General features: G+C 37.9%; 2 protein-coding genes across 6 annotated transcripts; both read right to left on the bottom strand.

Moving 5' to 3' along the window:
- Nucleotides 1-1,511: 1,511 nt before the first annotated feature.
- Nucleotides 1,512-3,975, bottom strand: LOC119998946 (protein OCTOPUS-like). The gene has a single exon (XM_038846426.1). The coding sequence runs from the start codon at nt 3,703-3,705 to the stop codon at nt 1,654-1,656; it is 2,052 nt and encodes a 683-aa protein (XP_038702354.1). The 5' UTR covers nt 3,706-3,975; the 3' UTR covers nt 1,512-1,653.
- A 5,358-nt stretch (nt 3,976-9,333) lies between these two features.
- Nucleotides 9,334-20,650, bottom strand: LOC119998171 (mitogen-activated protein kinase-binding protein 1). Of its 5 annotated transcripts, XM_038845413.1 has the most exons (22): nt 20,367-20,649; nt 19,995-20,213; nt 19,105-19,213; nt 18,611-18,976; nt 18,462-18,517; nt 17,754-18,000; nt 17,614-17,669; nt 17,185-17,434; nt 16,900-17,063; nt 16,619-16,764; nt 16,441-16,542; nt 15,864-16,002; nt 15,543-15,629; nt 15,312-15,473; nt 14,532-14,858; nt 14,007-14,197; nt 13,802-13,920; nt 13,581-13,649; nt 13,375-13,478; nt 12,567-12,782; nt 11,756-12,201; nt 9,334-9,722 (listed from the first exon to the last, which is right to left on the bottom strand). In XM_038845413.1, the coding sequence occupies exons 1-22, from the start codon at nt 20,412-20,414 to the stop codon at nt 9,716-9,718; spliced, it is 3,630 nt and encodes a 1,209-aa protein (XP_038701341.1). In that variant the 5' UTR covers nt 20,415-20,649; the 3' UTR covers nt 9,334-9,715. The 5 variants fall into 5 exon arrangements, with proteins under 5 accessions (XP_038701341.1, XP_038701339.1, XP_038701340.1 ...); XM_038845411.1 differs by having other exon boundaries at nt 13,375-13,649; XM_038845412.1 differs by having other exon boundaries at nt 13,375-13,649; nt 14,007-14,191; nt 20,367-20,648.
- Between the last annotated feature and the right edge of the window lie 121 nt (nt 20,651-20,771).

Below are 20,771 nucleotides of genomic sequence, written 5' to 3'. Positions count from 1 at the left end.
TCAGGACAACATCGCGTGTTTACAAAACATTTACAAGTCCGGACCCTAACCCGGATTGGATTTCAGACATACCTAATTGATCAAACATAGATTGGTTTAAATCTGGACAAATAAACCAGACAATAAATTAATCCGGGTTAGGGTTCAAACACACAAGTAAACTAGTGTGTTTGAACCCTAACCCAGTTTTAAATCGGATAAAATTTTAATGTTTGGACCCATATTTCGGACATATAACATATGTTCAAACCTAGTTTAATTCAGATTGGACAAATTCGATCATCCGGACCGGACAGAGTTTTGTCACCCCTGGTGACATCTAATAAAATCCACGGATTTTACATCATCCCTGCATTTCAATTGAGCAATAGTCACACTGGTATTCTAGATCTTTAAAATTGGTTATGCACCTAAAAGGCAAGTGGTCATCTATGAAGAAGATAGACAATAAAGGAAAGAATCTTTAAACTGGATACCATTCATCTGCGTTGGATCAGGAGAGAGCCTTGAAAGGAAATGATCTGGAAACAAACTACTATATTCACAGGCTACTGGTAAAATGAAAAAATGGAAACTCCTGAAAAATACTGCACTCATGTTCAGGCTAAAACGTAATTCAAGCAGACAGAAGAACGGGGCAAGAGAAATGGCAGTAAAAAAAAAAGCTGCGTGTACTATAAGTAGATTACACCCGGCATCCCCGCTTCATTAGCATCAAATGATCTACTACAATTGTATGATTCTTCTCTCATTTGAAGTTTAGCTCACTCAGCTTGAACAATGAATCTGCAGAAGATATCTTAAATACAACTCTAGTTAACCCATCTAACCTCTCAAAGCGACTCCATGTTCAAGAGCGCCACAAAGAACTCTCAGAACCCCAAGTAATAAAATGTTACGTCACCTTGATTATCAACATAATACCCATATTGAAGCCAAAAAAGTACCATATTGATCAAGTTTTTGATCCAAAGCACAGTCTTAGCGAGAATCATTCCATACCTCATTTAAATTTATCTCCATACCAGCCAGCCTTGTGTATCCTAACCATGTCGCCCACGTTGGTGTTTACTTACTAGGAGGCTCGAAGTATGTTGCCTGTCACTACAGTTGAAAACCAAGACAAATAATTGGATTGAAAATGACTGTCTTTTTGCCCTGAGGGACCATAACAAGGGCAAAGAGCATGAGCCCACATCATTCCCTCTTTAGCAAGAAGTCAAGAACATTAAAAAAAAAACAAAGGCAGCAATCCATCCAGTTAATAAGCCTTGAAAGACTCTCAAGACCACTTCACATTTCAGCTAATTCTATGTAACATGGAAAAAAGGTTCTTGAAGAGGAATAGCATGTCTTGGCATATCTGCACATATATTACCTGTGTACCTCAGCTTTTCTGGAAAGAAGAGGAAGAAACAAGCAAGCAAATGAAAAATGAAAAATCAATGCCATCCACATAAGGATAATCTGAGACAAGGAAAACTTGTTATTTGAATGATTGAAGAAGTATGTCACTACGAAGAAAGGCAACAATTTAGAGTTCTTTTATCCAACCAACCATCAAGAATACATTAAGCAAGTGTGGTTTAACACAGCAAATGCATCAAAATTAACAACAATGTAGCAAAGAGAACAACTCATGAACCTTTCATATTAGTACAATCGTAGTACGCTCCTTGCAATAGAATGTGCATGATTCGCCCTATTCTTCATGATTCCAGCTCGCCTACTGCCCCTCATTGGAGTCAAGTAGAACCTCAGCAGTCCATTATCAATGTTGTTGGGCGAATACCTCGCACTCCTATTCCGTTCCAACACAAATTCATCCTTCCTCTTCTTTCCATTCCCAGTTGTCTCAACACCATTCTTCCTTGAGTTACCAAATAATCCACCAATGCCATTAGAATTTCTCCAACTAACGCTACTGTTGCTCCTCAAAACTTTGGGATTGAAAGTCCCCCTTGCTTCCCCATTACCCTCTCCCCTTAGTTCCTGCCAAGACTCAGAGAAAGACCTCTCTACCCCATTTGCTCTACTATATCTATCATCATCCTCATCCTTGTTAATGCTTCGCCGGTGTATAAAACCCCAGATGTTCCATGCCTTAGTCCATCTCTTAGACTTTTTTGTCCCCTTCCGTTCACCATTACCCACCACAGATGCATTGTCTCTGAATCCAATCTCAAAAGTTTCAGAGCAATCATCCCTCAATGAATTCGAATTGGAATCCCTCATATCAGGTAACTTCAATCCATTGAAGTAATCAACAGTAGCTGGAGTTACCTTTGCGTTAGAAACGGACTTCATTTCATCCATCTCTGCAACTACTGCTGCTGCAGTCTTTCTTATGGAGTTTGACCTGTCAAGACTCCTCCTTCTCCTGGAAGAAGAATCCGAGTAGTACTCCCAAGTCTGCATAGACCCGCCAGGAACAGTTCCGTCCTCATTGGTCGAGGTCGAGCTCGTGTGCTCTTCAACTGGGATTTGGGTATCAGACCTTGAAACATGGACAGGTGCATCCTCTACAACTGATAGCATTGTAGGCATTCTAGTACTTGCAGCGAAATTTCTTCCAGTCAAATACCCATCCCAGGAAGCGCGAGGCTCGTCGAAGGAGTATCGCGGATCATCAAAGGATATCCGACCCGCATCGAGTGAGAATCTTGGATCCGTGTCGCAGGACCTCCTCCCTAACCCGTAATCTGCAATCTCCGACTGGGTTTCTCTATATTGCCGCCCAATAGGCTTCTCTACAGGCAATGTGGCAGACCCACCACCATCATTTCTCCGCTTCTTCAGTTTCTGTTTTTGCCTCCATTTCTGCCATTTCTTGCTGAATACCGACGCGGCTGACCAGAAGCTACCCGCAATCTCCTTAAAGTCCCTCCCAGATGGCTTCTTGGCCTGGGCATCGAGATCCATGTAGTCCTTCATTGGTTTCATATCCTCTTCATGCACTATCTCCAGCACTGGCTCGGGCTCGAGCTCGAGCTCTTGCTCTTGCTTTGGGTCTTCCTCCTCTTCTTCAACTTCTTCCTCAACAATCTCTGGAACCCTGTGTTCGATTGGATTCAAGGGGTTCGAGCGTGAGTAGTTGACATTTGATGCTAAATTGGGATCCTCCGAATCCCGAGAGTTGTCCTCGTCTTCGTTATCGCTCTGGCTTAAGGTTTCAATCTCAACTTCCTCCTCTTCTTTCACGACGCGAACACTTGAAGACGACGCTAAATTCCTGGAATCAACAACCTCAGTGTCAACATTTGCTCCTCTGGTTTCCTTCTTCGACGTCTTTCGGTCGTCTTCCTGGTAGAATAGAGACCAGAGAGTGCTTCGAGCCCTAACGTCACAAGATTTCCTCTGGGGTTCAAACAACCCAGAAAACCCCAATCCCTCGTTTTTCGAGGCAGAGAACGATTGCGTCCGACGGAGCTCGGAGAAGAAAGAGGGCCTTGACGAGCCTCCTGCGCCGGAATTCGAGGAGGATGGCTTGAAGATGGCCTTGAGGGCGGCTGTGGCGGTGGAGGTGGTGGGGATAGGAGGAGGTTTACGTGATGTGGAGGCAGAATTTGATTTGTCCAAGACGGAAAGTCGTTCGCAGAGACATGAAGGACAGAATCCGGTGAAGTGCTCGTCAGGGTGCCGGTCACAAGAGGTGGAGAAACGGTGGGGCTGCGGAGGCTGTGGTGGCTCTGCGTTGAGATTCATAAGTAGAATTAGTGTGTAATAAGCCCACTCTCGCTCATGTTACCGGCTTCAGAATATGTGAGAGAAGCAACTTGAGAGAGCGTGTGACTGAGTGAGTGAGAGAAAGAGAGAGAGTGAAGTTAACTGTTTGGTTCCAACGGACAGTGAGAGACCCAGAAAAGGACGAGAGAGGAGGAGGAGGAGGAAATATGATGGAAACAACGGGAAAAGAAAAGAAAAGCAAAGAAAGTGAAAGAGAATATAAAAAATGTATAAATACACACTCTCTCTGGAGTTGTCTCTCTCTCTCTCGTCTTTATATCTGTGCTGTGTTTGCTTTCTTTTCCTTTTTCGTTGTGCTTTGCTGCTACTCGGGCTCTCACTTGAGAAAAGACAATTTTGCCCCCTACCTTTAGTGTACTTTGTCTGATTCGGATTAAATCAAATTTTAATAAAAGTTATGTATCATAAATTCGAGTTTAAACATAAAATTATATCCAGTTTAAAAGCACGTCTAGATTTAAACAAATAAATCTTATCCGGACTCTATCCCGAATTAAGTTTTTATCTCATTTATTTGTTTGGTTTAAATTAATTCGGATATGATCAATTAAATATGTTCAAAATCCAATCTGAATTAGAGTCTAAACATATAAATATTTAATAAATATGTGTTATTGTCCGACTTAAAACCCATTTTTTTTACCACTCCTACTACGTTGCTCCACAATTTCTTGAACACGGTTCTTTTTTTGAAAAGGATGATATAAATTTCAAACATCAATATGGCGGCACTAGTACATTCACTACGATATATAATGGAGTTCGTGTGGAACTTCTCCTTCAAAACAGCCATGAGTATGGTATCTATACTTAGAGAGATAAGTGCATCTTTCAATTTATTATTGTCACACTTTGTTTGTATTTTTGTGTAATCAACTTTCCTTAGTAGATTTGTGTTTGAAAACGGGTTCCCTCACAAACGATCACAGATTATAAAACAATATAAAGAAACAATCGAAAAGCATAAGGGAGAAGAAAAACACAAGATTTACGAGGTTCGGCAATATGCCTACGTCTTCGGAGTTTGCGGTTGTTTTTCAATATAAGAAATTCATTTGTACATTCGGCTAAGGTTTTTAACTCTCATATACCAACTACTTAAGTACCCAAAAATATAATTTTACCCTACATATAAAAATAACCAACCCACATAAGTAATATCGTACCATACCATGGGGGCAAAGCCCCCGCACCCCTGTCCTATATTGAAAATGGCAAACAACTAGGGATCATGATACTCTCCCACAACTTCCTCTTTCCTCATAACTTTGAGGTAATAGATAAAAAATTTCTAATATGAGTAATTATTTTATAGTTTGCTATATCTTCAAGGACAAAACCATAGCACGTAGGACTATAAAAATTTATCGACAAAATCAAACCGCTCGATTAACCAATTAAACAATTGGTTTTCAGTTAAACAAATTTATATATTTCTTTAAATGATTGATTTAGAAAACGGATTGAAAACCAAAAAATCTGATGATAATCGATCGACCAATCAGTTAAATTTAAATAAATAAAATAAACAAAACCAATCATTTTCACACCTAATCGTATTTATTTCGAAATAAATTGCTCTCAAGGGTTGAAACAATTCCCAAAGCATGACCTTCCAAAATAAATTTGGAAAAACCAGAATCTAGGTGAATTTGAATCCCAAATAGAAAATCCGAAACTAATACTTGACCCTCATGGTCATTACACTAGCACAATCTGAATCCAATTTTCAAGATAAATCAACATTGATCTTGATAGAGTCATCCATATTGAAAATTCGATAACAGTTTAGATGATTTACGCATAAAATCTCGATGAAAATTATTTGTACTCCATTTTTTATCAAGTACACCCCACTCTAGTGTGTTTTTAAAAGGTTAATGGGGTGTATTTAATAAAAATCGGGATGCAAATAATGTTCATCTAAAATCTCCCTAGAAGCCACTCTCTGATCATTCCAATTTCTATGGATGTTCTAAACAAACAAATGTTTGATTTTATTTTAAAAGCAAAATTGTCCTCAAATTCACAAAATATGGTGATCGATATCCAGAATTTAGTGTTTGTTTAATTTGATTGTGGATGATTCTTTGGATTTTCAAAGATTCCCGTCTGAGAGAAAAAGGCAAAAGCAAATCACGCCATCACTAGATTGGATTTGGGGGGAGAGGAGGTAGAAGTGAGAAGTTGCTGTTCTTCTCTCTTTTATCACATTTCGCTTTCCTTTCTTTTCTCTCTCTTTATCCTTTTTTTTTTTTCCTCTCTTTTTCTTTATCTTTTCTCCCTTTTATTCCAAACAAATAAGTTCAATATGTGAAGTGGCTTTCCCTTTTGGATTTATTTTGTTGCACCAAACATATAGTTGTCTCTTATAAAACCTCAACATCAATTTATTGGAAGCCCACATTGAAACACCATATGTATATATATATACACACAACAATTCTCATATGTGACCCAAAAATGTGAACAATTTGATGAACTAAGTTTTCAACCATAGAAGCGACGGATTCCACAACAATTGTGTGACCCCCGATTTTTGTTGTGTTTTATTATCGGAATTGGATTTTGAGTGCATAAAATTGATACATATGTGAGAATTATCTTCTATATATATATACACACATAGTGAAAGTAAAGCGGTGTCGTTTCTTCACTTGTGATAATCTAGTTACGGTAACTACATGAAGCAATCATGAAAACTGGAAACACGTAAATGAATGTTGTTAGTTTGTTGTGAATACATAAATGCATACATTATTATCATGAACCCTTTACAAGCATCCTTTCCTTTCTAGGGTTAAAAAGGAAAAGAAAAGGTATGTATTTTGTAAATTGTTTCTTACCAAAAGAAAAGATGAGTCGACAAAGGAGAAAAAGAAGAGGGGTTCTAACTTCTATAAGCCAGCTTTACCAATTTTGGGACATTCATATATGTTGGTGAGATTTAAAGACTTTTTGATTTGAGCATTGTTTCATTTTACTTTTCTGAAAATATAAAAAATGGTGTTTGGTTTACCATTTTCAATTTCATTTCATTTTACAGAAAATGAATGGGAGAAGATCCAAAATGGCTCCTCTACTTTGACAAAAGTGCCCTTTTGATTCCTCTACTTTTATTTGTTAAAAATAAGCTCTTATACTATTTGAATCGGAATATTTAAGCACTTACCATCCATAACCGTTAACTTGGATGATGACATGTCATAAGAATTGTGAAGTAGATTTTATTTTAAAAAAACAAAAAAAAATGTGGAAAATGAATTGATAGTGTAAAACGAAAAACCCAAATCACTCTCTGAAAGTTCAAAATCCTAAATCACTCTCTCTTCCAAATCACGCTTCTGCATTCACAAAGAGCAAGCCTGCTTTGACACCTGCTTCTTACAAAAAAGAATTCAGAGGGCGAATATCGCCGAGAAGCATTTTTACCAATTTTGTTATTGTTTCAATAGTAAAGATGCTTATTTATTCCTTTTGTTGAAGCTGAAGGGCTTATTTGTTCCTTTAAGTGTAATTTGTGTGCCACCTGTAATGTCCACGTCATAAGTTAACGGTGTCGTTACTCCATGTGAGCAACGATTTAACAGAAATTCATCATAAGGGCTTAAATATTCCGATTCGCATAATATGAGAGTTTATTTTTAACAATTAAAAGTAGAGGGGTCATTTTGGATCTTATCCCAAAATGAATAGTAAAAGACGTTTTAGAAAAAATGAAAACTTAGAAAACTCTGTTGCCCTATCAAAATTATTTTCTGAAAGAGGAGACAATATATTAAAAAAAAAGGAAAACCATCTCTCGTCTATATTGTGTGACTTTGGGTTTTCGAGAGACACTTCAGCAAGGAAGGCCGGGTTAGAGGAGTCCGTCGGTGGCTTCTCTCCAGGACGATTCACTGACAACGGAGTGGGAGGGGATGGCTTGGATGGAGAAGGAGATGCAGATGGTGTCTTGACGGAGACAGGGCCTGACATAGTTATATTAGAGAGAGATGGGGCTTGAAAAGTTGGTGATTGACGTGCTTAAAGTGTTTGATGAAAGCACTCAGAGAGAGGAAGAGGATGTGCTAACAAGTCTTTATACAAACCAAACACAAACACAGTTTCTGAAAATAGTTTACATCCATATTTTAATCAAACGCATTTTTATGCACACTGCAAACACTGAATACAGTTTCTGGAAAATATGTTCATAAAACAGAAAATACTTTCCAAACCAAACAACAACTTATATTTTAGAATAAAATGAAAACCTTTTATTAAAATAAAATATAAAATGGTCGGCGTATGATTAAGTAGTGTCTAGCGGCCATGATCAGTTGTAAAAGTTATTGTCGGTAGGGGCAATCTACTCTACAGAAGTCCAAGTCTATAATCTAAAATCAAACCATGAAGGAAAGCTTGTAGTCGTATGATTCCCACGTGTGGGTCTTCTCCACATATTTCGATTTTCGATTTTCCGAGGTATATTTATATGCAGATTTTCTCACATAATGGTGAAAAATGCAGACAATTTTTTCACCATTGATTTAGAACATGTGAGATGTTTGAGACCACCAAATGATTCCCATTTAATGTAGAGTATTGGATGTGAAGTGAGTCATATATGTGTATTTTTAATAAATGACTATTTTAATGCCACAGAAATTTGAAAAACTTTTGGAGGTCATATTTTGGGGTCTCTAGCATTGTTCGGAGCCAAAATATTAACCCCATTTATCATTTCACTTAAATCAAAAAAGTGATCTACATTTTACACCGTTAAATGAGAATTCTTGTATTTATATGTATCTATCTAATGAATATAATAACCCAAGCAGTTGATTAATTGAGAGCCACCGTCGGGTCACGAGATTTAACCGGGGCGGGTTTAATGGAATAGGCTAAGTCCAACTGGGGTCCATTTCATTGTGTTGCTTTCGGTTGCATATCACGGGGTCCCATACATGAGTCATCAATATGAATCAATCTCTCTACCTTATGTTTAGCTTTCAAGTTGTCGTGGGTGGGTGGGTGTTGGTGTGTGGATTGAAGCCAAATTGTGTATAGTGTGCGGGTGTGTAAAGTGATTCAATGTCCTCTACCTTTACCACTTATATTAAAACCAACAAAAAAACAAAACAAAACAAAATGAATAAACAAAACGAACCTAATACTACTAAGGCTAGTGTTTTGTCTTTCTAGGGTTTCTGTTTGTTGAGTATCATCACATAGTTTTCAAATTTTCTTCATATATAAATATATCCAAAGTGCATGGAATTATACGTCCATAGAAAGTGTAGTGGGAGAAAAAGGTTTGAGAGCTGAGACACAAATTCTCCCCAAGTGGGGTGTGGACCCTCTCCAATCATCCCATCACCCCCCACATTCCCCCATCTTTCATATATATATATATATTGTCTGTACTGTATGTATCTATGACTTCATCCATGGTTTATATACTGTGATAGTCCAACTAGACCCCACCAAATGTTGTAACATTAGACTACTTTACAATCCGTATATGTCCCAGCTCTCAAATCAATCACTGTAATATGTCCCAGTTTTCATGTATCAAGAATATCTCAAATTAACTCAGGAACAACAATCAAATCGAGAGCTTTGATTATAAAAATTTTAATGCAATATTAGGTTTCAAAAGTATGGGGCCTAATCAAGCTAATGGAGGTTCACATCTGAAAGGGCAAGAAACTGACTACAAAGCATGCGTGCAAAGGAAAGAGTTAGGATCGCTCACACAAGGCAATCTTTTGTTTAAGCTTTGTGTTTCTGTTCTCTTGTGAACAACTGAAGATTCGATCGGTGTAGTCAGGGCTGGCTGGCTGGCTGGGCTACTAGTTTTCTTGTCCCTCTAAAGAAAGTTTTATGCAGTGAGAATGAGCTTTCTTTCTTTTCCTTTAAATACATTTGTCATCTTCTCCCATGAAAACAACAGGAGAGAAAGAACTTCTGTCTCTCTGTTATTTTACACCCTGTACACAAACATGTTGTTGCAACATCAGAAATAAAATAAAATAAAATAAATACACACTTGACAATGAATCAATGATTGTACATGATATTGTAAATTTCTCTCCCTTGTTCAGTAGTGAAGATATAAATATTAGATTCTAAGAGCAATTAAGATCTCTAATTCAAACACCCAAACCACTAGTTGGAGTGGTAAAGATGGTGTGTATAACCCTAGTGACCAGGGGTTCGAATCCCCCTCCCCATCTCAAAAAATATCTCTAATTCAAGTTGGCCAACAAATATGCAAAGACATACATTAATAGTATGAAATAATGTTGTTTTATTTATACACCGATACATCATTATTGTCCATAGTTATGAAAACCATATTCAGTGCTAAAGTAGTTTATTATTCCCTCACTGTAACATAGGCTTCTTTTTCTTCTCTCTGTGAGTCTTGATTATTGTAAGACTAAAAGAGATCAACTTACTTTGTAATTGCAAATCTAACAGTGGATTGAAAGGGGGGAAAAGAAAGTGAACCCATCATTACAAAAGAAATATGAACCGAAAAGGGACAATTTAATAGGACACTTTACCCCACAAAACAGAGCATATATACCTTTTAATTTCCCAAATTTTTTAAAGAAACAATGTATGGAGTGATAAGCCACTTTCAACAAAGCCCCCATTTTGGACCCAGCATACCTCTCCATAACTTACATTCACATTCCCCCCACATAATACTGAGCCACCAATTATTTCTTATTTTCAGACAATAATGTTAGTCAAAAGGAGGAAAAAATTTATGTTAAATGCAACAAAGAAGATTCATTTACCCTATCAATTTTGGTGCGAGTCCTTATTTTATTAGACTCTAACCAACTTTATTTTTGTCCATTGTTATGCATGGGCATGTTTTAGAACCTAATTAGTAGTCATGATTAGTCTAATTTTTGTCAATTACCTAGCTAGAGACATATATTGGTATCATCATAGATGAATTCCAATCCTTAAAACTACAAGTGGTATGCCCACATATATATAGCCTTAGAAAACCTACACAATAATACAGACCTAGTAGAGTGAAGGAATCCCAATAAAGGATAGAGAATTTGGCATGTTACTAAAGCAAGACAAAATATAAAAATAAAATAAAATTTGAAGGGGGAGCTTAATGTATTGGATTTTATCATTAGTAGGATTGGATTTCAAAGTTTGAAAGGATATGAGAAAAGAAAAGATGGGTCTTTGCTTTGTTGTTGTTTTTTCACTTTCACTTTTTCTTTTCAAGGATGCACATGAAAGAAAAGGACTGTTCATACAAGAAAGATTCAAAAAAAAATTCCTCTTTCTTCCTAGGAAATTTCTTCAAGCATGAAACCTGGCCTGTTGATTTCAGTGCTAAAGATAACACAATCTCATCAATGTACTGCTACTTAGGCCATACCTATATAAGAGCTATTGATGGGCCTGTTAATACTTAAAACCAGATATTTCAGCAGGATTGATTCAAGCTAGTATTGGGGCCCCAAGACTCCGGGCCCGTTACATTTTAATTCTCACCATTTAATCATTTTATTATATATGCATAATAAAAATAAATAGCCTTCATAAATGATATCTTATGAATTTCATTGTCTGGACCGGATAGAGTTTTACCATCCTAATGCTAATAACGTCAAGTTTCACGACGACTATCGTAGCTATATACGGGCTATTGATGGGCAGGGTGATGAGCAATTACCCTCTATGACTTTGTGACTTTCAGCCTTTCAGTAACTCATCCTGAGCCCAACTCTAGGATAGTTTATGGGCCTGTTCGTATTTAAAACCGGACATTTTAGCGACATTGATTAAAGTTAGTATTAGGGTCTCAACTCTGAAGCCATTACAGTTGATTCTTGCCATTTTATCATGTATTATATTGGTGTGTTTTAGACAATCACACTCAATCAACATATGAAACCGCCTTTTGTTTTTAAAAGAAAGACACAAGAAAATAGACTTAATAGATTACTAGAAGAATTTATTGCAGGTTTGGGTTACTTACCAAGAATTAGGTACTCGATGGCCAACAATTTGTACATTGCTCCTGTCATAAACTGTCAGCAAATTTCCCAATCCGCTAGGTTGGCGTGAATTTTTGTTGCTGTCTTGCACCATATTTGCAATTGCATTAACTTTTTGAGCAATAGATGGCAGTAGCCCAGCTGCCTCAGTGTATAATTGAGCTGTACCTCCAGCTGAAGATTCTTCTGCGCTAAGTGAAGTTCCAAAATCTGAAAATAACCGGACAGCATTGATGGCTGCAGCCTCCAACTGGTTTAGTGCTTCCCTGCAAGCAGTTATTCTTTCCTGCACTTTACTCCCCTGAGGAATATATTCATTCGCTTCATTGGCTTTTGCTGATTTGATATTCAATGACTCTTGTGCTACAGGGTCTTGTAATTGGGTACACCCAGGACGAAGCAAGCTTCCGATCAAGTTTTTTGCATCCTGCAAGGGAAATCCAAAGCCAAAAGCAGTTCAGTATGTTTATTCGAGCACATATTTCCTTTGGTTTAAACTGAATGGATGAAATCTCAATATGGGTTTCAAACTTTGCTGCCAGAAAGTCTAGGGAAGAACAAACATAATTAAGACATTAGAAATGCCCAATGAAGGTAAAAGTAAGGTATGGTACCATCTTCAACAAAAGACAAACTGACTGTTTTGTACTAACTTGACATCCTATAAAATTTTCAGCTCAATTAGATTACGGTGTCGTTTTTTATTCACTTTTCCAAGGTGCCCCTCAGTATAGACAATTGACGTATGAGAGTGCAAACTTTGCCAAGGTCGTATATTATTAATAGACAAACCTGCTTACAAGAATCTACCGGTTGCCATCCTTCTTGAATCTGACATGCTGGATCTTTCAGTGTAGAGCATTTGGCACTTTCTTCCTTATGATTCAACAATTTACCACATAAATCTTTAACAGGTGTTTCAAATAGTCTCTTGCTGCCTCCAAGGTAGTCCTGCCGCACAACATATTTTGCAGAGAATCTCCTCACAGGTAATTTCCTTTTTTTTATCTGAATCAAGTAATACATGCTAACATGAGCTTAACACTCAATAGTCCCATGCAAATTTAAGCAATCAAGTAATACAATATTTAATATGTGTCGGTCTAATTCCTCGGGAGCACCGTTCATCAATAACAATCATTCCATCAACGCTGTGGATAAGATTTACTGACGAATTATTCACAAAACACTTGGAACTGTCTTGATTCATTAGTCAACTATATTCATGAAACTAGAAAGAGGAAAGCAAACTGAGATGTGAAAAAGCAAGAACACAAAAAAAAGGCCTCCGCAGATCAACGATAACAAATTTGCAGAGATTACACAGTAATATAGAATTGAAACCTATTATTTCAAAACCTGGAAAGCCCTGTTTCTCCATTGAAGAGCTAAAAACAAACAGCCTATCTGAAAAGGAAGAACATTAGAAAACATAACAAAATCTTTTTTAAGTTGATTAGGGGACGAAGAAAATTTATAGAACTCAGTTTGTACTAAACTTCTTTGAGTTGCATGTCGCTTCCACCCGACCCAAACACACCCCCGTCCAACACATTCTCTGAAAAATTCAAATTTAGTTCCTGGATGTAAGATGACTAACCTCAGACAACATAGATAGACTGCCAAAGTGCTGCTTGAAAAGATCATTTTCTTCAGGCTTATCGGAACATGCATCAACGTTAATTGCTACTGGCAAATCACTTCCTGAGTTACACGACAACAATAGCTCTGCTGCGTCAACAGCTGGGTCCTGGCATGAACTTGTCTCTGAATGAGCACAGTTGTTAGAAGTAGCACCCTGCTTACCATCTTCATCAAGGTCATGACTCCCAAAGACATATTCACAATTACTTGGCAGCTCAGCTGGGATTTGTGCTGCAAGAAAAACGACATACAACTTACATTAAAAATCTAGAATAACCATAAATGCTCTTGGTGCAATTAGGATATAGTCAGTCAAGATTGGGGTTGCTTTCCAGAGTAATTTCTCAACCAACAAATGATGTGAAATTAGGAGGCAGCCTTACAAAAAATAGGAGCTAACACTGGGAACTTCGCGTCCATTGAATCCTGCGCCTCCGGAGAATTCAGTAGATCCAGGCATACAGTATAAACGTTCAACCAGCGCTTGTCCATGGCAAAGCCACTAACACACAAATGTGGTGATCATGAGCATTGGCTGCCTATCATCCACCAAACATAACAAATTGACAGATATTTACAATGCCTTACCCATGAGTTTCTTCAGTTATTGCCGAAGATTTATTGTTACTAGTATCAGAAGTTCTGGACAAGCTGCTGAGGCATGAAGTGCTGCGGCTTGTTCTAGGAATTTGAACTTCACAACATGGAGAAGAGGCAGGAGCATTTTGTGTGCCATCACTGACCAAAGGAGATAAACTACTTCTGGTTTGCTTCTGCTTCTGCATTGAGAGTGGGAGGCGCCAAGATGCAGGAAAGTTTCAGAATATCAGAAGTTCAGAACAAAAGAATCCAGGGTGTTATAAGCTTCAAGAAACAAGTGATCTCACCAAAACATCAGATAGAAGAAATGTTTGGTGATAACTCACATACATTAAAAATTGAATTATTTTGTGAAAGTCAGTCCACCTAAGTTTTGGAATGTTATCCTCCCTTTTATTTTCCTTTTGTTATGGTCAGAACCACTAAAAGTCTTATTTCAGATGATCCAGGAAACAAAACCCCTATTGGCACAATAATAAATGTTCAAGTGCTCAGAGATATTAAACAGAATACCTGGGATGTAGCGAGTTTATGATTCAAGGGACTGGGACTATAGGTCACTACTTTGACTTGTGCCCACTTCGGAAGTCTTGAAATGCTGAATCTAAATGTTGGGGTTTTCTGAGGACCATGAGCATGACTTGACTGAATGCTAGAACCATCAGGAATGATTCTGTGCTCCTGATCTTCCTCTTCGCAGAACATGATTTGACTGAATGCTAGAGGCTTTGACAAGCTTCTTGGAGATAGTGGACCACGGTTTTCCTTCACACTCTGCAGCATCCTGGAAGATAAATGAGCAGGCACTTTCCATACAAAAATACAACCATCACCCCCTACCTGAATGCATATATAATGTTAGAAGCGGTTTAACGATATAGAAAATGAAATACAAATAGCGAAGAGTCATGTAAATTATTTGATTTTATCTACTCACAATCAATGTCATCTTAAAGAATCCATAATCTAGTACAGTTTTGATGTTTCAGCATTGACAAGTCACCTATGATGAGTCTTACCTCTACATAATGAAACAATGCCATAAATCCTTTCATGTTCAAGTTCTCTGGATCTTCTCAATCAATTTAGAGGCCAAGGAACATGAAGTCAAGAATTCCAGAAGATTTATCGAATAAAAGCAACTACAGTTTGAAATGTAAAATATGTATGTAAATAACCAGTTTGAGAAGAAATAACTGAAACCAAAGGCCTTAAAGATGTTTCTGGAATTAAAATGAGCATGTAAAGAAGAATTGTTTTAAAAATGGTCAACCAAGTAAAATGGGCACTCACCGATACAATGTGCTCGCAATCAGGTAGGAAGATGGCCCCAGTCATGACTTCACTATGTCCTGAGGCTTGGGCAACCATTTCTCCATTGGTCGAGTTGTATATGCACATACATTTGCTCGAGTAGCAGACCACCAGGTAATTATAACTTGGGTCCATATTAACCTGACAAACTTGGATGTCATTTTAAGAATGTGATGATGGCCCAAGACCATGACTAGTCATGAAACTCACCTTTATTGGGTCTCCATAATCTTTATCTAGCTTGAATGATCTAATTAGCTTCCCAGAAGCAATGTCGAATGTGTTAATCTTTTTATCCTATGAGTTGCAAAACTAAACAATCAATTCCAGGCATCTACTCCTCCAGGAATTTGAGGATCTGCTACTAGCATTATAAAGGCAAATAAATCCACAGCTTTCCTTAACATGATATGTGGACAAGTGAAGAAATGTAGTTAGTTGTGGTAGTGGAGGAAGTGGAGGCCGTGTCAGCCACCCCTTGATAATGTAAATTATAACCATGGCTATAAGAGGTTTATGATGCAACTTTACCTGCCCCACTGTAATAATAACCTCCATCATTGGATCCACAACCATGTCGTATACAGTTCCACGAGATGCCAATTGATGATGACAACGCAAAATCTTACATCCGGTATCAGTCGCAACAACTTCACGGAGTACCAAAGACCTGTAGCAATTAAATAAATACACTAACCGAAAACGAAGGTATTTAGATAATGCTGCATGAAAAATAATGATTTCTTTTGTTTCCCCTTCTGGAAGTAAGCATAATCACAAAATAGAATAAATCAAAAAAACTTTCCAACATAATGGACACAAAATTGTCCACAATAGTAGAAGAGAAATGCTATTTAATTTCAATAAGGTGAACTGGTGAAGCAAGGTCATGAACAACAAATCTCTTTCTGTGATAAAACAGAGAATAAAAGGACATGTAGAGCAATTTGAAATCCTATGAAAATACCACAGCTTTCTCATACAAGAAGGAACAACAACAATTTAATTGCATTTTTCTTATTGTGCTTCTCCAAGCACTCCCAATGCTTTTGTGCAGTTAAGTGTTTCATGATGATTAATAAATTTATATTAAACTCTAAAGGCATACCTATCAGCACTACAACTGATAATCTTTTGGCCATGACAAGTGAGCTTTACTGAAGTGACAGCAGCCGAGTGGTCATCAATAGTTTCAATGAGATCAAAGTTCCTGAAAAGACGAGAACCCTAATTAATGACAACATTTAACAAGTTTAAAGGAAGGCCATAAATTCATAAGATTATACCTCTTGACATCATAAAGATGAATTATTTTGTCTCGTCCCCCTGAAACAAGGAAGTACTCATTATTACCCATATTGTCTTCAGAAATAACATCCATCTTTTGTGGTAAGCTGAAACTCAATGAGAGTATCTCTGCATCATGAGCACCCTGCCACAACAGCCAATACATAAATTGCAAAATATGTTAATTTTGCTTTCACATGAAATTGTAATTTTTATACTCATAACTCATTGTGTTTTGTTTCTTGCACGCAATGATTTCAAAAGGTATCAGGCAGCTTACCTCTAGAAATGTATAATCAGAAGTGTGTAGGTTATAGAAATGAATGTTTCCCTCACTATCGCCAGCAGCCAGATACATGCCATCTGAACTAACTGCCATTGCCCTTAACCCTTGAGTCCTAACACCCATCTGCACTGTATCACGTTGGAAAATCCCAGCACTTACTGCAGCAATGTGAAAGAAGAGAATGAACAAGTAAGACATCATATTTTCAAAAATAGTTGTCATCCGCAAAAGTTGCAATGGTTTAGGAATCCATTGAACCAAGTTTCATGGACAGGCTACCTAGATGTGTGGTGCCCCCCGTATTCTCACTCCAAGAGTGATAATTAGCACCATTCTCTGATAAATCAGGTCCTGAGGCAAGATCCCACAATCTGATAGTACCATCTGCAGAGCATGTCGCAAAAGAAACCCCACCAGAACAACCTCTAGCCACACATGCAAAAGTTGGATCATGCATATTCTCACAGCAAAGATTTTTAATATCCCATAGGCATCCAGAATGTGAAACTAGAACACAACGCCTTGTAGCCTGGAAAAAGATAATTCCTGTTCGCAATGACTTACAACCTAAGTTATAAAAATAGCTTGGAAACATGATTTGTGCCACAAGGAATTCCCAATTTACCGAACAAGAACACCTAATTGAGGAAACTTTATAAAAAGAAGAAGAAGAAGAATGATATAGTAAAAAAAAATTAATGGAATCACCTTCTTTGCATCATGAACATCCCATACATGGAGACTATGATCTTCGTAAACAACCACTGCAAAGCATAAAACTAGCAAATTTAACTTATGCCTGTAGGTGATATCCTTGGTCAAGATAACCAATACACTTAAATACTCACCAAGCTTTTCTGATGTACAAAACTGACAAGCAACCGCATTGGGCAAAGTGGGTGTTAGGTGAAAATCATTTTCAGTGGCACCAGTATGGCCAATGATATCAATATCCCCACAACAACTTTTGGCATATGAATATAGCAAACTTCCAGCATATTTGAGAGCCCCCGTAGTAAAGAGTTGTACAGTTCCATTACCACAAGCACAAGCAATGAGCTTTTGAGATGCAGATAGTGCAAAACTTTTATCAACCTATAAGTTAAGATTTTGAATTCATGAAATAACATGGTGAATGATGCGTGAATAACATAAGAAAAACAAGTAATGAAGAGAGCTACAATGGTGTAGTTCCAAGAGCTACAACTACTTATTAAAAACTTAAGCCAGAGCACTAACATGCTCACTTTACCACATCTCATTTAATAGTAGTTGTCAGTGTTAGCATACAACCCATACTCTGTTTCAGGAGACTTAAACTACACCAAGATAGGCTATTTAAAAATCCTTAAACCACAAACCAAAATTCACTATGTCCGTATTCAAATTTGAACCATGGAAAACAAAGACCTGGCCAAATGTTTACCAAGGCTTTGAAAAAAAAAATGACTCACTTTTTCTAACAACTACATGGACGTCAAAAAAGAAGCTCCTTTGCTAGGGACACAAGGAATATGAGATTATAGATCGACCACTGCAGGAATTAAAGATCATACCTTCAAGTCAACTGATTTTCTTACAGATAGCCCCGAATCAAGGAGGCATAAAACACCTGAAAATGCAAGGAAAAAAATTAGCCCGTGTATTATACTTCAGAGTCTCGAGCCCAAAGAACATCATTGATTTTCACAAAGGAAACACCCACCCACATCACTCAATGCATAGATCGGATGAAATTCACCAGTCTGTTTGCAATTGACAGAACTGCTGTCAGTCCAAATGGCAGACACGACAGACACGAATGAGCTTGCTTTTTGAGAACCAAGATTAACAGGCTTCTTATGCAATGCAAGTGATCTCGTCCCTCCATTTAAACGAGTCATTGGGGTAGATGCTCGTGTCCAAAACTTCAAGTGCTTGTTTCCAGCAGTAACAATGAATTTTGTATCTGATGAGAAGCACACAGACATAACAGTAGAACAAGAGGAACTGACTTTAAGCTTCGTAATTAGCATTGTACGACGCCAGTTCCAAAAGTATATGGAGGCCCCTATAGATGCCAGGTGTTCTCCTTCAAAAATAAAGTTGAAATGACAAATAAAATAAAAAATTGAGACAATGTACAGCACACAAAAAGGAAAAAAGGTTGTATAAGGAGCGGCAAATGTGGGGTATTCACGCCAAAAGATTATAACTGACCATCAGGTGAGAAAGCAATGCACTCAACTCCATACAAATGGCCTTTAAGCTCGGATACAAAGGTCAGAGTTGTCAGGTCCCACACCAAAACTGCAGGTTGATGTCCTGACTGCAAAGTCTTATTAGTTGCATATATTTCAAGGAGAAGAATAAAACAAAACATCGATGATCAGAGGAATTTGAATAATCTTTTCATTTCTTCGCAAAATACAACACATAACATATGACAATGGCTTAGGGTTCAAGAAGACAACAAGCCCATAGGGTTGAAATAATAACGTTTTTTTCATGAATATATCTAAGATTCCTGTGCATTAGGAACTTTTCGTTGCATTTTCCACACCAGTCGCAGTCACATCTCCTACACCTAGCAGGTAAAGTCTAATTCAGAAAATGACTGGAAAATTGCACAGAAACAAGCCCTACTTCCACTGTTTTCCCTTTGAGGGGATGATGAGTTGGGTGTTCCAACCAACCATCAGTGGGATTAACCCCCCCAAAGACATGTGTGCCTGCCTCCAAACAAGTGGTCCAAATAAAATCAGATAAGTCCTTGGCCTAAACTCCAAGGTGGGAGTAAGGTAAAAACTGGGGCCAAGTGCCAGTACCAAGCCTTTCCCCAAACATTCCAATACCTAGGAACAGCGTAAGCTACTATTGATAAAACAAAAATACTCGTAAATCATGCCATTGCTATCTTGACCATCTTCATCAGCAAAACATCTATAAAAACCATATGTAGCTCCTAAATTCGTCAAAGATGACGACCAATCTACTAGAAAAAAATTGATGAGTTTCACTCTGCGCCTGATGATGAAATTCGATTTAAGAGCATAAACTTCAACATATATCCAAAAAAGGAAATAGAAATAAGTTGTAAGATTGTGTACTTCTCCAGCAGCTACAAAACGCCCATCAGGTGACAGAGCAACACAACTCAACGGTTTTGGAGTCCGATGAGACACCATGAGGTGTGATTGAGTGCCCGTATCTACATTGTAAACCACCGTAACACATCCCGCCACATACACACAGTTGGCAGACGATTCATTCGAGGCCAGTCCATTCGCATTCTTCACCGTCATTCCGATGATCTCTTCCAAAACCAGCTGGGATTCAGAAACAAAAAACCAGTGGACACAAGTAATTAAGTTTCTCACTCCGTGATTGCAGAGACTCCCCTAATTACTTTCATTCATTTTCTCAGGGAAAGTTAGGGCTAAGAATGGGTGTAGTTAGGATGATCGGAGTCGGAGACGTACCTTTGGAGCAGCTGTGTCAGGTTTTTTGGATTTTCGATTAGGTTTCATTCTGAAGTGAAAAAAGAAACCCTAACTGTGAGAGGAGAATCAATGAAGAGAAGAAGGAGAAGAGATGTAACCCTAAAACTTGGAAGAGATTTCCTTGAGCCGTTAGGATTACACGGGCGGGAAATGTGCGAACAGAGCCGCAGTTAAATTGAAGCATTCGTTGGGAATCCTTTCGAAGGGATGTCAACATTGAAGTTCTGGGCGACTGAAGCCCAGTGGACGATTGGGAGTTGCCAGCCAGAAAGTATCGTCGATGGGCTTAATGATGTCCAGTCATCAAAGCCCACCGGAAATCTAACAGGTTCACTCACACCTACCAAAATAGGCCGTGAGGCATAAGGATCACGATGGTAATTT

The sequence above is a fragment of the Tripterygium wilfordii genome, chromosome 5 (genome assembly GCF_013401445.1).
Source record: "Tripterygium wilfordii isolate XIE 37 chromosome 5, ASM1340144v1, whole genome shotgun sequence".
Taxonomy (NCBI): Eukaryota; Viridiplantae; Streptophyta; class Magnoliopsida; order Celastrales; family Celastraceae; genus Tripterygium; species Tripterygium wilfordii.
Note: the sequence above shows the minus strand (reverse complement) of the source record. Positions and strands in the feature narration are given on the sequence as shown.

Excerpts from the sequence above, each read along its gene's own strand:
- LOC119998946 (XM_038846426.1), bottom strand. The coding sequence starts at position 3,705 with ATGAATCTCAACGCAGAGCCACCACAGCCTCCGCAGCCCCACCGTTTC.
- LOC119998171 (XM_038845411.1), bottom strand. The coding sequence starts at position 20,414 with ATGAAACCTAATCGAAAATCCAAAAAACCTGACACAGCTGCTCCAAAG. Across the intron at positions 17,064-17,184 it reads GGGGGGCACCACACATCTAG|TAAGTGCTGGGATTTTCCAA; the intron begins GTAGCCTGTCCA and ends ACATTGCTGCAG. Across the intron at positions 14,859-15,311 it reads ATTGCGAGCACATTGTATCG|GTAGGGGGTGATGGTTGTAT; the intron begins GTGAGTGCCCAT and ends ATATGCATTCAG.